This window comes from Myxocyprinus asiaticus, chromosome 34 (genome assembly GCF_019703515.2).
Source record: "Myxocyprinus asiaticus isolate MX2 ecotype Aquarium Trade chromosome 34, UBuf_Myxa_2, whole genome shotgun sequence".
In the NCBI taxonomy this organism is placed as follows: Eukaryota; Metazoa; Chordata; class Actinopteri; order Cypriniformes; family Catostomidae; genus Myxocyprinus; species Myxocyprinus asiaticus.
The window spans coordinates 38,049,938-38,064,786 of NC_059377.1; the positions used below are offsets into that span (position 1 = coordinate 38,049,938).

General features: G+C 38.6%; 1 protein-coding gene across 1 annotated transcript; it reads left to right on the forward strand.

Moving 5' to 3' along the window:
* Nucleotides 1-4,301: 4,301 nt before the first annotated feature.
* Nucleotides 4,302-9,729, forward strand: LOC127424881 (keratin, type I cytoskeletal 13-like). The gene is made up of 8 exons (XM_051670398.1): nt 4,302-4,865; nt 5,058-5,140; nt 5,285-5,441; nt 5,594-5,755; nt 5,928-6,053; nt 6,347-6,421; nt 7,040-7,188; nt 9,591-9,729. Exons 1-8 carry the CDS (start codon nt 4,317-4,319, stop codon nt 9,727-9,729), a joined length of 1,440 nt encoding a protein of 479 aa, XP_051526358.1. The 5' UTR covers nt 4,302-4,316.
* Nucleotides 9,730-14,849: the final 5,120 nt, after the last annotated feature.

Below are 14,849 nucleotides of genomic sequence, written 5' to 3' on the forward strand. Positions count from 1 at the left end.
CACTTCCTTGTCTCTATTTCATTGGGTTGGGCTTCAGTTATTTTGCCTGATGGTTTTAAGTGGTAAGGGGTACACATCCGCATATAAAAATGCAATTTTAGCTCATCTCCTTGCTGCTGTTAGCTTATGTCAGTACTCTTTAATGAACATCACAAAGTATCAAAGTCTGCATTTCCTTGTGAAAAGTTGCACATTTGTTCAACTAAATGTTGAACTATTTTTGAAATATAATTAGAATAACTGTAACTTATGAAAGTATGATTCATGGAAGTATTACCATGATTACTGCAGTATGTCCGTGTGGATGGGGCTATCATCTTAGCCTACCTGGAATATAATACTTATTTTCGCAAAGTCAAACAAATTTAGGGTATCCCTAAAATACTCACTAGTTCAGACCACAGTTTTCCCCACTGTTTTTTTTTTTTTTATATATATATATATATATATATATATATATATATATATATATATATATATATATATATATATATATATATATTTTTTTTTTTTTTTTTTTTTTTTTTTTTTTTTTACAGTTATATTTTGATCATTTTCATTTTAAACGTTTTATTTCACTGGTATTTAGGAACTGCTGTTACCTCAATTTCAATTTAGCCACGTTAATCCTGGAAGCGACTGTAAGTATTCTTCTTTGTAACCTCGAGCTTAACGTAATTAAGTTATTACTATTTTGTTACCTGATTAAAAAAAAAAAAAAACAATGATTTCATTGGTTATGAATTTAAAGTGCCTCATCTGGTTCTCTGTAGTCCCTCAGAGAATTTCGCGCCATTTCTGTCAGACGCGCGCTCTCTTGTGGTCAAACGAGCGATTGTCGCTAAGAAGGTTTATATTTTCATGAACTCACCCACAAAACTTGCATATTTGGGATTCACAACGCTTAGTTTGCATAAGAGATCTGAACTTTGTTGGCTTTGCTAGAAATTGTTTTTTTTTTTTTAGCTTTGTCCCACTTTTCCCCCTTACAAAAGATAAGTGGGTAAAAAAAAAAAAAAAAAAGGTGGATGAATGGATATTCATTTATCTATCACTTCATATTATGTGCGATGATGTGTTTAACTTATTTTAATAATTAACTAATTATTTAATTATTTAATTAAACAATGGATCAGCACATGACATGGATTGTTGATTTACTGACGCACAGCGGGTTTGCAGAAACGGTAGTGTATGAGGTTAGGAGAACATTAAGGCAACGTTAGTAGAACGTAAAGGGGGACGTTAGGGGGACCTTCTACAAACCTGAGCTGCGTTTCCCAAAAGCATCGCAAGCTTAAACTGATGGTGGAGACCACTGGTGCCAATGGTTTCAACGATCTGCTTAGGCTTAGGATGCTTTTGGGAAATGCAGCCCTGTAAGGTTAAAAAATAATAATAATAATAAAAAAACTTTTCTGGCGAACCAAGAGAGAACGTTAGAATTTCCGTTCTGGGAACCCAAAATTGTTAGCTGGGATACCACTGTAAATTCCTGCTCGTCAAGCGCCTTAAATTTAAACAGCACACAGAGGCACACACTTTCTTATTATGCAAATTAATGATCAGGAGAATAGAAATAAATCTTGAGATTGGAGTGTGTTAATATATCTGATTATATAATAATTAGGCTATAATTAATATAATAATCTGAACTAAATAATCTGAAATAGAAGGCTGAAACTGGGATTCTGGGAAACTTGTTGACAAATGTTGAGAGTTTATTTATATATATATATATATATATATATATATATATATATATATATATATATATATATATATATATATATATATATATATTAGTATATGGATCTGTATAAATTTAAGCTGATATCAATTTCTTAATCTAACAGCATGAAAATTTATGGCATAAATACATACATACATAGGCCTAATAGTGAGCCTCTTTTCATGCAGGGATTCGTTCTTTAACTCAAATGCCTGAAGGAGGAATTAAATATGTTAAGCTAAACATGGTTGGCAAAATGCTGCTTTCTGTCTAGTGCATAGAGCTACATGCGCCAACTTGAAATTTCTATCAATCATCCAATCTTACCTCGTAGTGTACCTTTGTAGTTGGTTACATACAAGTGCATCTCAATAAATTAGAATGTCGTGGAAAAGTTCATTTATTTCAGTAATTCAACTCAAATTGTGAAACTCGTGTATTAAATAAATTCAATGCACACAGACTGAAGTAGTTTAAGTCTTTGGTTCTTTTAATTGTGATGATTTTGGCTCACATTTAACAAAAACCCACCAATTCACTATCTCAAAAAATTAGAATATGGTGACATGCCAATCAGCTAATCAACTCAAAACACCTGCAAAGGTTTCCTGAGCCTTCAGAATGGTCTCTCAGTTTGGTTCACTAGGCTACACAATCATGGGGAAGACTGCTGATCTGACAGTTGTCCAGAAGACAATCATTGACACCCTTCACAAGGAGGGTAAGCCACAAACATTCATTGCCAAAGAAGCTGGCTGTTCACAGAGTGCTGTATCCAAGCATGTTAACAGAAAGTTGAGTGGAAGGAAAAAGTGTGGAAGAAAAAGATGCACAACCAACCGAGAGAACCGCAGCCTTATGAGGATTGTCAAGCAAAATCGATTCAAGAATTTGGGTGAACTTCACAAGGAATGGACTGAGGCTGGGGTCAAGGCATCAAGAGCCACCACACACAGACGTGTCAAGGAATTTGGCTACAGTTGTTGTATTCCTCTTGTTAAGCCACTCCTGAACCACAGACAACGTCAGAGGCGTCTTACCTGGGCTAAGGAGAAGAAGAACTGGACTGTTGCCCAGTGGTCCAAAGTCCTCTTTTCAGATGAGAGCAAGTTTTGTATTTCATTTAAAAACCAAGGTCCTAGAGTCTGGAGGAAGAGTGGAGAAGCTCATAGCCCAAGTTGCTTGAAGTCCAGTGTTAAGTTTCCACAGTCTGTGATGATTTGGGGTGCAATGTCGTCTGCTGGTGTTGGTCCATTGTGTTTTTTGAAAACAAAAGTCACTGCACCCGTTTACCAAGAAATTTTGGAGCACTTCATGCTTCCTTCTGCTGACCAGCTTTTTAAAGATGCTGATTTCATTTTCCAGCAGGATTTGGCACCTGCCCACACTGCCAAAAGCACCAAAAGTTGGTTAAATGACCATGGTGTTGGTGTGCTTGACTGGCCAGCAAACTCACCAGACCTGAACCCCATAGAGAATCTATGGGGTATTGTCAAGAGGAAAATGAGAAACAAGAGACCAAAAAATGCAGATGAGCTGAAGGCCACTGTCAAAGAAACCTGGGCTTCCATACCACCTCAGCAGTGCCACAAACTGATCACCTCCATGCCACGCCGAATTGAGGCAGTAATTAAAGCAAAAAGGAGCCCAAGTATTGAGTACATATACAGTAAATGAACATACTTTCCAGAAGGCCAACAATTCACTAAAAATGTTTTTTTTTATTGGTCTTGTGATGTATTCTAATTTTTTGAGATAGTGAATTGGTGGGTTTTTGTTAAATGTGAGCCAAAATCATCACAATTAAAAGAACCGAAGACTTAAACTACTTCAGTCTGTGTGCATTGAATTTATTTAATACACGAGTTTCACAATTTGAGTTGAATTACTGAAATAAATGAACTTTTCCACGACATTCTAATTTATTGAGATGCACCTGTAATTATGTGCTATGTAGACTATTTGATTTGTTAATGAGATCAAAATTTTTCTAGGCCAATCTCAGATCTTGCACAATTACATGTTTTATTACATTAATAGATTTACTGTAGTCACATTTTCTTCTTCCAACACTGTTTGATGCAAATGTTTTTTGCCCTATTTTGTCTTAGATTTGCTCTTTTTGGATATAAGCAGAACAATTTTACTGTATTTAAGTGCAGCATACTATTGAGTCAGCTATTGACCTAAAGGTATTCAAGAGTATGATATGTTGGGTTTACTACAGAAAAACTCTCACTGAGAAAAAAGCTGAAGTCCACAAATATCTGAACATGTACAGAGCTGCTCTTATCCAAGAAAAGTTTGAGGGGAAAATACAAGCGTCTTTCTAAGTTTACTTAGGGGTCTATCAATCACCAAATTTCACTGCTTAGCGTCACCTTTCAGTAACAGTGATATAACCTGACAGAATTCCTTGCTGTCAGCATTTGTTTGATGAAAATACGGTCAACATGTACTTCCTTGTCAAATTCACCCAAAAATAATGTTCAGTCCCCATACCAGCATATAAAAAGGACCTGGAGATTCTCCTTGCTACTCACTCTCCAGCTTGAGCAGAGAAAGACAACCAACCACCATCAGCATGGCTACCACCTTCTCCAGCGGCAGCTTCATCTCCAGCAGGTCCTCAATGGGCTCCTCTCGTCTCTCTTCTTCAAGTGGAGGAGGGGGCCGCATCAGCGCCATGAGGGCTGGCAGTGTGTACGGGGGCGCAGGGGGTTCAGGAGTCCGTATTTCCAGTGCTTCTCGTTCCATAGCCATTGGAGGGTCAGGAAGTGGCTTTGGTTCTGCAGGAGGCTTTGGTGGAGGATTCAGTGCCTCTGCAGGAGGTTTTGGTGGAGGATTTGGAGCTTCTGCAGGAGGCTTTGGTGGGGGATTTGGTTCTGCTGCAGGAGGTGGATTCGGTGTTGTTGGAGGAGCAAATGACAGCATCATTGGCAATGAGAAGTTCACCATGCAAAATCTTAATGATCGTCTGGCTTCCTATCTGGAAAAGGTGCGCATACTTGAAAAGGCCAATGCTGAACTGGAGTTGAAAATCCGCCAATTCCTTGAGAGTAAGATCACCCCCACTGGCGAAAGCCGCAATTATTCTTCCTTCCAGGCTACTATCTGTGACCTCCAAGCTAAAGTAAGTCTAACTAGACCCTTTGTGGCTATAATATAATACAATTAAATAGCTTGAATTAAATAGCTTGAATAACCTTCAAGCAAACTTGTCTTGTTTATAAAACTACACCCTATTTAGAGTATAATTCTGAAGAAGAGTTTGTGATAAAATAGAAAATTTTAGATCTCATTTTTTCTTGGGTTTTGCTCTCAGATCTTGAATGCCATGCAAGTAAAGAACACAGTCCATCTCAGCATTGACAATACCAGCTTGGCTGCAGATGACTTCAGGATGAAGTAGTTATCTTTATTTGTTTCCTTTTCAGATTTGACTTTAAAAGATTACAGTAAAATATAATTCTGATACATAACTTTTAGTGAAAAAAGACCATTTCTGCTTTTACTTTTCTGTAGGAATAAATTAGCTATTCTATTTCACAGATATGAGAATGAACTGGCAATGCGTCAATCTGTGGAGGCTGATATCGCAGGGCTGAAGAGTGTGCTTAGCGAGCTCAACATGGGCCATAAAGACCTCAACCTGCAGATCGAAGGGCTCACTGAGGAGCTAGCTTTCATGAAGAAGAATCACAAGGAGGTAGTAAATAATTTCAAAATAAATTAGGCTCCATAATGTTGTAAACCAAGCTAAACCACTCCAAAAACTGGTGATGATGCAAGTAGATATTTTGAAATTGATATATTTGACTTGAATGGTTCATCCAAAAACCATACATGATGTCTTTTCAGGAACTCTTGACTGTGAGTGATCAGATGGGTGGACAGGTCAATGTGGAGGTTGATGCTGCACCACAGGAAGACCTCACCAAAATTCTAGCTGAAATTCGGGAGCACTACGAGTCTGTTGTAGCCAAGAGCCAGAGAGATCTTGAAGGCTGGTTCCAGCAGAAGGTTGGTTCAGTCCACAACTTTACTCTTAATAAGTTTAAAAAATCATATAAAGTGGAGACCAGCTCAAATATCTTGAGGTCCGAATTATAGTTAATAAAAGTAAATCTTTTATATATATTAAAGACACCAAGCATCCACATTATAACTCAATGGTTCAGTGCTTATTTTGCAGTCTGAGACCATTAAACAAGAGGTCGTAGAAAGCACAGAGACTTTGCAGATGTCCAAAACTGAGGTCAACACAGTAAAGAGCACAGTACAGTCCCTGGAGGTTGAGCTTCAATCTCTCCAAGCCATGGTGAGTGTATGTACAAAAATGTACAGAGGCTGCAAAAAGTATTTGCACACTTGAGCTAACTTAATGTATGAATACAAATACAATAAAATATCAAAGCATTACCTTTCAAGAAAGATGGGGCAAGCACACTTCAAGCAAAACACTTTTTTTTAAAGGTTTTAAATGATAAATAAAAAATAGATATACTGATCGAAATTAAAACAAAAAGCTAAATTTGAATTACTGTACTTTTAAAGAGATTTTGATGATTGCTAACAGATGGTTCTCTCAATGGCTCTACCTCCCAATCACAGAAATCATCCATGGAAAGCACCCTTGCTGAGACTCAGAATCGCTATTCCATGCATCTGTCTGGCTATCAGATGCAGGTAAGAACTCCGAAGCATAAAGCTTAGGAACTCATTAAAACATACAGACAGGAAACCGCACTGTAGGCAGTTAACTAATAGGACTTCCCTGCAGAAAAGACCAGCTTAACCAGCATGCAATTCCCATACTGGTCTAAGTTGGTTAATGCTGGTTAGTGCTGGTTTGGTGCTGGTTTAGCTGGTGGACCAGCATAGTCATGCTTTTCACCATCAAAACCTTGCTGGTGAAGCTGGTTGACCAGCATGGTCTTTCTGATGAAGCTAGTTAAGCTAGTTTAAAAGCCTGGTGGGGACACCAGCACACCAGCATTCCATGCTGGGGGATCAGCACCCAAAACACAACATCTCAAATCTCAAATCACTTTATTGTCACACAGCCATATACACAAGTGCAATGGTGTGTGAAATTCTTGGGTGCAGTTCCGATCAACATAGCAGTCGTGACAGTGATGAGACATGTACCAATTTACAATGACATCACATTAACACAGCACAATTTAAACATCTGACATACACTTTTTTTTTTTTACATCAAAAAGCTGGTGACCAGCAATGCTGGTCTTTTCAGCAGGGTTGTGTTAGGCCTAAAAGTTCTGTCCAATCCCCTCGGGCTTGTAGGTCAGTGGAATGGAAGGACAACTGGTGCAGCTCCGCTCTGATTTGGCGCGCCAAAGCCAGGAGTACCAGACACTTCTTGATATCAAGACCAAACTGGAACTGGAGATTGCAGAGTACAGAAGACTCCTTGATGCAGAAGCCAGCAGCAGGTAAATTATAGACCAAGTTTACATTTACATCATTTTCCTATTAAAAGTGCTGTAAGCGATTTTAGCCGTTCTGGAACTAAGACTGAGCCGTTGAATTAGACACGCCCCCTCTTTCTAAAACCCTGCCTTTAAAGATAGCACTGAGTCTGTCACATTCTCAGAGTTGTCAAACACAGCAGTAGCACAATAGCGCCCTCAGCTTACAACTCTTATGAATCTGAATATAACATTAAACCTGAATAATTCGCAGTTGAACAATTCAATTACTACACATCAGAAGGTGCAAAATGATTGACAGGCAGAAAGCACATCAAAGTTTTCTGATTGGCTGATCAATGAATGTGTCCTTGGCCCGCCGTCAAATTTTGGTTTGCTGTTTACACAGTCTTGTGCTGTCACAGAGACCAGTGAGATATCTCAGGATACTTATTTCAGTGATATCTTTCAGGGTGAAGGAAGATTTTCTTACATAAAAAAATCACTTACAGCACCTTTAAGGTCTGCAATGGTTAAGTTCACTTGGATAGTTCACCCAAAAATTTTTATTTTCTAATAATTTACTCACCCTCATGCCATCCCAGATGGGTATGACTTTCTTTCCTCTGCTGAGCACAAGCGAAGGTTATTAGAAGAATATTTCAGCTCTGTAGGTCCATGTTCCTTCACACTGAAAGATATCGCTGAAATAAGTGTCCTGAGATATCTCACCGGTCTCTGTGACAACGCAAGTGAATGAGTACCAAAATGTTGAAGCTCCAAAAAGCACATAAAGGCAGCATAAAAGTAATCCATGCAACTCCAGTGGTTAAATCCATATTTACAGAAGCTGTATCATAGGTGCGGTTTAGGAACAGATCAATAGTTAATTCCTTTTTTACTATAAATTCTTCTCTCTGACCAGTAGGTGGCGATATGCACACATAATGCGAATCACCAAAAACAAAAGAAGAATGTGAAAGTGGAAATTTATAGTAGAAAAAGGACTTAAACATTGATCTGTTTCTTACCCACACTTATCATATTTCTTCTGAAGACATTGATTCAACCACTGGAGACGTATGGATAACTTTTATGCTGCCTTTATGTGCTTTTGTAGCTTCAAAATGTTGGTACCCATTCACCTGCATTGCTAAAAAATTATTCTAAAAATCTTTGTTTGAGTTCGAAGAAGAAAAAAAGTCATGCACATCTTGGATGGCATGAGGGTGAGTATTAAAGAGAATTTAAATTTTTGGGAGAACTATACCTTTAAGCCTTTATTACATAAAGTATATTTGCTTCCTCCATAGTTATTAGAGCATATTCTGAATAAACTAAGACATGCACATTCTTTTCTTGCTTTTCTTTACTGGAAGAACACTGTAGTTAGTGTTTTGTCTGGTAACCTGAAAAATGTGCTTTATGTAGTAACATTGGATTTATTCAAGTAAAAAATGTTATTTCATCTGACTAAATCAACCTGTAAAATTAGTTTACACCAACAAAAGTCATTTTCATTGGTTAGATCAAGTAGAAATAGACCTTTTTTTTTTCAATGTAATTTCATAGTGATATTTCTATATGGCTTTAATGCTCCAAAAATGTGTTTCCTCAATTACTTGACTTTTTACAACTGTCTGTTTCAAATAGCACCCAGAATTACTTTAATTTGCACATGCACAGATATAAATGGATATTCCATTACACCTTAATCTGAGTAAGGTGTTTACATGACAAAGAATTCTGATAACTACAGGCATATGCTAGCTGTCTTTCTCAGATTTCCAGAAAACAGAATATTGGCTTAATCGGGTTATGACAATTAATTTATTGAGTTTACACGAAGTCCCTTTCAAGACAAGTCATTCCACTTGGCGACCATCTTTGGAACACTCCCAGGCAGCCTGGGCATCTATTTTCTATGTAAACAAGTGGCATAAAAGAACAGATCTATCTACTTGAATGGGGAAAGACTGAATCTCCAAAACATTTGTACAAGATTACGATCATAGAACATATTTCAATTTAGCAGTAAAATCTGACAACAATGGTATCATAAATTGTGCTTCTTTAGCTCAGGCCATGCTTAAAAACGCAATTTTTCAGGCTGTTTCAGCTATTGTGCATTCCCATTTTCGAGTTGATTGACAGGCGATCTCTGTATCTAAAAGCTGATTGCCTCTTTTACCTGTAAGGCGGGACTTTCTTTTCTACAACCGTTGGGAATTCCAGTTTCTCCTATTCATTTTAATAGAAGTTGTCCGTCTCTGCTAAATAGTCTCTGGTTTACATTCTTGTGCATGTCATACTTGACACTTGTTTGGGGCTTTGTGAAAGTATAGAGTTTTAACGTAGAGTTACTTCTGTAGTAAACAATTAGACATTACACTTCTAACTGGTTTGGTCATATTGTCTCTTACCAGCCTCACAATCTCAGCCGGTTCCGGATCTAGCTCTATCTCCAGCTCTGTGTCCACCAGCAAAACAGCAGTCATCACCGTCGTGGAGGAGGTGATTGATGGGAAGGTGATTTCCTCCTCTTCAACATCCCTTGTTAAGTGAAGCACACCAGACTGATAATGTTTGGGGAATGTACCTGTAGCTGCTCTCATGATTTCAAAATGTGGTGGCTGTCTGTGAGCAGTTGCAACAATAAAATTTTTTTAAAGAAAAATGTGTCATCTATTGAGAATGGATACAATTATGAGATGTTTAACTTAAAGGTCTGAAAGATCTGATGTGTGTACTTTTTGCGTTAAAATTGTATTTCAACACATAAAATTCAGAGTCAACTATAAGTTCATTTAGGACAACTCTTGGAGTAGTATACCATACATTTATTTATTCTCTCTCTCTCTCTCTCACTCTCTCTCTCTCTCTCTCTCTCTCTCTATATATATATATATGACATGGCATGGGCTTGGTCTTGGCAGACTAGATCTGCTCTACGCATGCTGCTGGTGCTGCTGCTGCCACTACTTGACATGAGTAAATATGCTGCTGCTGTTGCACAGAACCCATGCACTGCTGCTGCTGACGGAGAAGCGTGCTGCTTCTACTGAACAAACATAAAATCCCCCAAAACTGCGTTAAAAGAAAATAAACAAGCAAATAAGGTGATCCCTCCCCCTAATGAGCAGATCTGACCCCCAGACATGTGGGCTGCTGTGAGGTGGATTTCAGTCGCTTGAAGATAGCAGTGTATCCCTAGCGTGTGTTAAAAATGTACTTCCACTGGGGTTTATCTAGTGACCTGAATAACTAAGTGTGATTGTTAAGTAATCCAAATTCTTGAGCCAAGTTAGACAATGATTAGCATGGCGCAAGCTAACAGCACACCCTAGCCAGTTTTGGCGCCGACTAGCACGGCACAGCTGACAGCATACCCCAGCAACCACCTGAGCAATTGTATGATCAACTGAATCCAAAATACATTGCTTGAGTATTCAGAATAAATTTGACTGGTCTAAGATACGTGCTGAAAAACAACATTCCATTCTTTTAGATAGCCGACGAGGTAACTCTGGGTGCTGAAGTGATCATGCTCCGGCTTTGGAGAGTGATGGTGTATGCTTCTTCATACGGAGTCCCTTCTGGATACAGAGTCCCTTGAGTAAACATATTTGCTTCACTGTAGGTGAACCATGACTTGTCATAGGTTCACCTGTAAGGACGAGAGGGTCATAAAAGGAGGCAGAGTTCTGGGTCTCAGGTCCGGAGACATGTTGAGAGAGGGCAGAGCTGTGTTAGTTTGGGTTAGGCAATAGGTGATCCTTATTAAAGTACAGGAGAAGTAAATAAGTGAAGAATTTTTGTTTTTTTTTTTTTTTTTTTTTTGACAGCATATTTGCGCTGCTGCAGTGTCAACACGTAGATGCTGCAGCTGCAGCATCTATACAGCACATTTGTGCTGCATTGCAGTGTCGTGAGAGGTTTAGTTACTCGGCCTAAAGACGCTGCAGTTGTGGCACCTGAACAGCACATTGTGCTCAGCAGACTGAGTAGATGACAAGCATAATGCATTATGATTGGACACCACTGATTATGAATTAAGAAGTGTAAGCCACAGAGGGAATATTCTACTATATAATATTTTGTACTTTAGGGGGGTTCTTGAAGTCAAAGGGTGGAGAACCACTGATCAAAATACATTCTGGTACATTTTCAAACAGATTAATGGTATTCAGTGGGCATGCATGCATTTATACATCAATTATGTTGCAATGTAAACATAGCTATGTAAAGATACCTTTAAAAGCTTGAATTCTCTTCTAGAAAAATACGAATATAAAATTGATCTCGTTACCTGCTAAAATTTCCTACGAAGGATGGTGGTATGCTGCTGCAGAAGGAATCATACAGCTGTAGATAAAGAATTTGCTGCTGCCAAAAGAACGGTGTGACGTCACAATCAGCCGAAGGACCCATGCGGTCCCTGCAGGTGATGCCGGAGATCTTTTTATATACTCTTCAATGACATATCCGAAGAAAGACCTTAATCTCCTATCCAGCGTAGTGCCCATAGTTGACGGTAGACTGCTGCGTTAGCTGAATTATTAGGCTCCATTTATGTCATAAACTTTCAACATGGCAGAGGAGAGTACGGTTTCTGTAGTGAATGAATAAATGCATCTAATTGTAAGCGCTTGCCGTTTCGGTCATATTCATTTATGTATTTCAGAAACCATTTGATGCATGTTGTACACCGTAAAAATAGCTTGTATTTGACCAAAATTCCTTTATCGTCACCATGCTAACTGAATAATATGTATTATGGTGTCAAAATAAAAATATGTATGAATGAACCTGGAGTTGTCCATGTTCTTTCCGACAACTACATTTTTGAATGGGACATACTCGTAATTACCACTTTAGAAGTGGGAAGTAGGATAATTCCGATAGCACATGAAGGCAGCATGAAGCGCAATGTTAAAAAAAGGTGACTGGTATGGGCCTTTGTCCTGTCCAGACCTGGACTTGACTGGTATTCCTGTGACTCAATTGGTAGAGCATGGTGTTAGCAATGCCCAGAGAACACATTAACAGATCAAATGTATACCTTACCAAGTGTAAATAGATTTGAATAAGGGTGTCTGCCAAAATGTATGTAAATGTCAGTTTGCTGAGAAATTGCACACAATTTGACTTCTCAAGGAATTTGACGAGGTGTATTAGTGCCTTCCTACGATGACGTTTTAGTGCCACGTTTAAAAAAAAAAAAAAAAATCAAGAATAAAGTCATAATATTTTGAGAATAAAGTCAAAAGTACAAGAATAAAGTCATAGCATTATGAGATTAAAGTAATCATTCCTATGCTGGCTCCACCGTCAAATAGTTTTCAACCACACATAGTAGACAAACAAAACTATGAGATCAGAAAACATAGGCTCAGAAATGTACATAGGCCCAGTAAGTAAGTTATGTAAGTCACTTACTAAAGATTATGTCCTTCGTGGAGGACCAGTTTTCTGACTTCAGACAAAAGCATTTTCGAAATAGAAAAAATTTGAATAAATGGAAAATAAATGATAGTGGTAGTAAACCTTAATTTTGTGTGTGAATAAAAATTCTCATGTACATACTGTTGTGTTTTGCTGCACTCTTTTCAGATGTCCTAACAATACTATCAATATGTGGCCATCTAGTGGTACAAGTAAGGGTAAAAAATCTGAAAGTTGCTGAAACAGACCCACATAAATGGTCACCAGGACCTTGTGTTTTGGATGCTGGTCCTCAGCACTTTAGCCAGCAAGATGTCCTTGGTCAACCAGCTTAACTAGAAAGACCATGCTGGTCGAGCTAACTTTTGCTAGCTAGCTTGCCTATACCGCTTCACCCAAGGAGGTCTGTAATACCTGGATAGAACTATACATTAACATTTACATTCAATTGCAATGGGAGTTGCTTGGCTAGCACATGCAGTCTTAGAATTAAGCGACTGGCATGCTGCAATCTTTACTCAGTTGCAAAAAATATTTTGTCATAAATTTCATTTCACTGTACCTCGAAGGTGGAACGACCTTCCCAGCCTCATCCGTGAAGCGGACTACCTCTCTGTCTTCAAAAAAAGGCTAAAGACACAACTTCTTCGTGATCACTTGATTATACACTCAAAATACAAAAAAATAAAAAAAATTATTGTTGCACTCTAATCTCTATCTTGGCTAGAACTTTTTTGATCCAACTGAAACTTTATAATGCACCACTTTTGTGTTACGGTCACCTTAAGATGAATCGCTTATGTTGTATCCTTCTTCATTTTGTAAGCTGCTTTGGATAAAAGGGTCTGCTAAATGAATTAATGTAAATGTTAATTTCATACAACTAATTACTTCTGAACAACAAGAAAATGACGCCCTGACTAAGTTGATTGTCTGATGGCATCACAAGAAAGCGTACAACCCCAAACCCTTCAATATAGTGACTTTTGGGTGCATGAGCTGTGGCGTCAAAGGCAGCAGACAGGCTACAAGTCCATTTAACACTTTCAAAAATGTTATCCCCTTTTCTCCCAATTTGGAATGCCCAATTCCCACTACTTAGTAGGTCCTCATGGTGGCGCGGTTACTCACCTAAATCTGGGTGGCGGAGGACAAGTCTCAGTTGCCTCCGCTACTGAGATAGTCAATCTGTGCATCTTATCACATGGCTCATTGTGCATGACACTGCGGAGACTCACAGCATGTGGAGGCTTATGCTATTCTCTGCGATCCATGCACAACTTACCATGTGCCCCACTGAGAGCGAGAACCACTAATTGTGACGATGAGGAGGTTACCCCATGTGACTCTACCCTCCCTAGTAATTTGGTTGCTTAGGAGACCTGGCTGGAGTCACTCAGCACACCCTAGATTTGAACTCGCGACTCCAGGGGTGGTAGTCAGCATCTTTACTCGCTGAGCTAGACCCAGACAGAGAAAGAACCAGACAGTAATTCGGTTTGTGCTTGGTTTGCTTTTATGTTGGTTTTTGCTCTCAAAACAATACTATAACTGAGGGGATCTTACCGCATACAATGTTTCTCACAGCAGTTCCAGTTATGTGTCGCTTCACTTGAGAGTAAGTCTATATCAGGTTGAAAACTCCTGTACTAATGCACACCTCATTCGTGAACACAGAGCTTGCAAAAACAGCAGTGGTGGGTAACTTCATCACTCTTACTTAACACTTCGGCAGGTGAAGTTTTCAGGGTTTTTCCTCACGTCCAGTGCTTTATAAGCATCTGTGTGGGATGAATGAACCGTGCTTTACGTGAACCGCTGCAGCACGCATCAGCATGCTCCAGAGGTGGAGCCAGAGCTCTGGGACAACACAGAGTGAAACTTGCCTGATTCCGTCGAGCTTCACTCGATATTGCAGCGGCGGATGGAGACCACAAAGCTTATGTGACCCATTTGAATTCTACTGAGAACATTCTATTATAAAGCTCTATTTGGAGGAAGTCAAACCTCTCAAACTACTAGACAGCCCCCTACATATTAAACAACACTCACGAGGTAAAGAGACGACAAATACACATCATCAGTTTTTAAAATGCACATCATCCTCCTTACTAAAAGATTAATATTAAATCTATTAGGACAAATCTATTAGACTTTATTCATATTACAACTGTGAAAGTTGTAGGTAAATGTTTCTAAATGTGTTTAGGCTATTTCATAATATTTCACAAAAATACTAT

What these genes read in the sequence shown, in the direction of transcription:
- LOC127424881 (XM_051670398.1), top strand. Translation starts at nt 4,317, where the DNA reads ATGGCTACCACCTTCTCCAGCGGCAGCTTCATCTCCAGCAGGTCCTCA. An exon ending in TTCAATCTCTCCAAGCCATG is followed by an intron (nt 6,054 to 6,346) that starts GTGAGTGTATGT and finishes TCCCAATCACAG; the next exon opens with AAATCATCCATGGAAAGCAC. An exon ending in GATGCAGAAGCCAGCAGCAG is followed by an intron (nt 7,189 to 9,590) that starts GTAAATTATAGA and finishes GTCTCTTACCAG; the next exon opens with CCTCACAATCTCAGCCGGTT.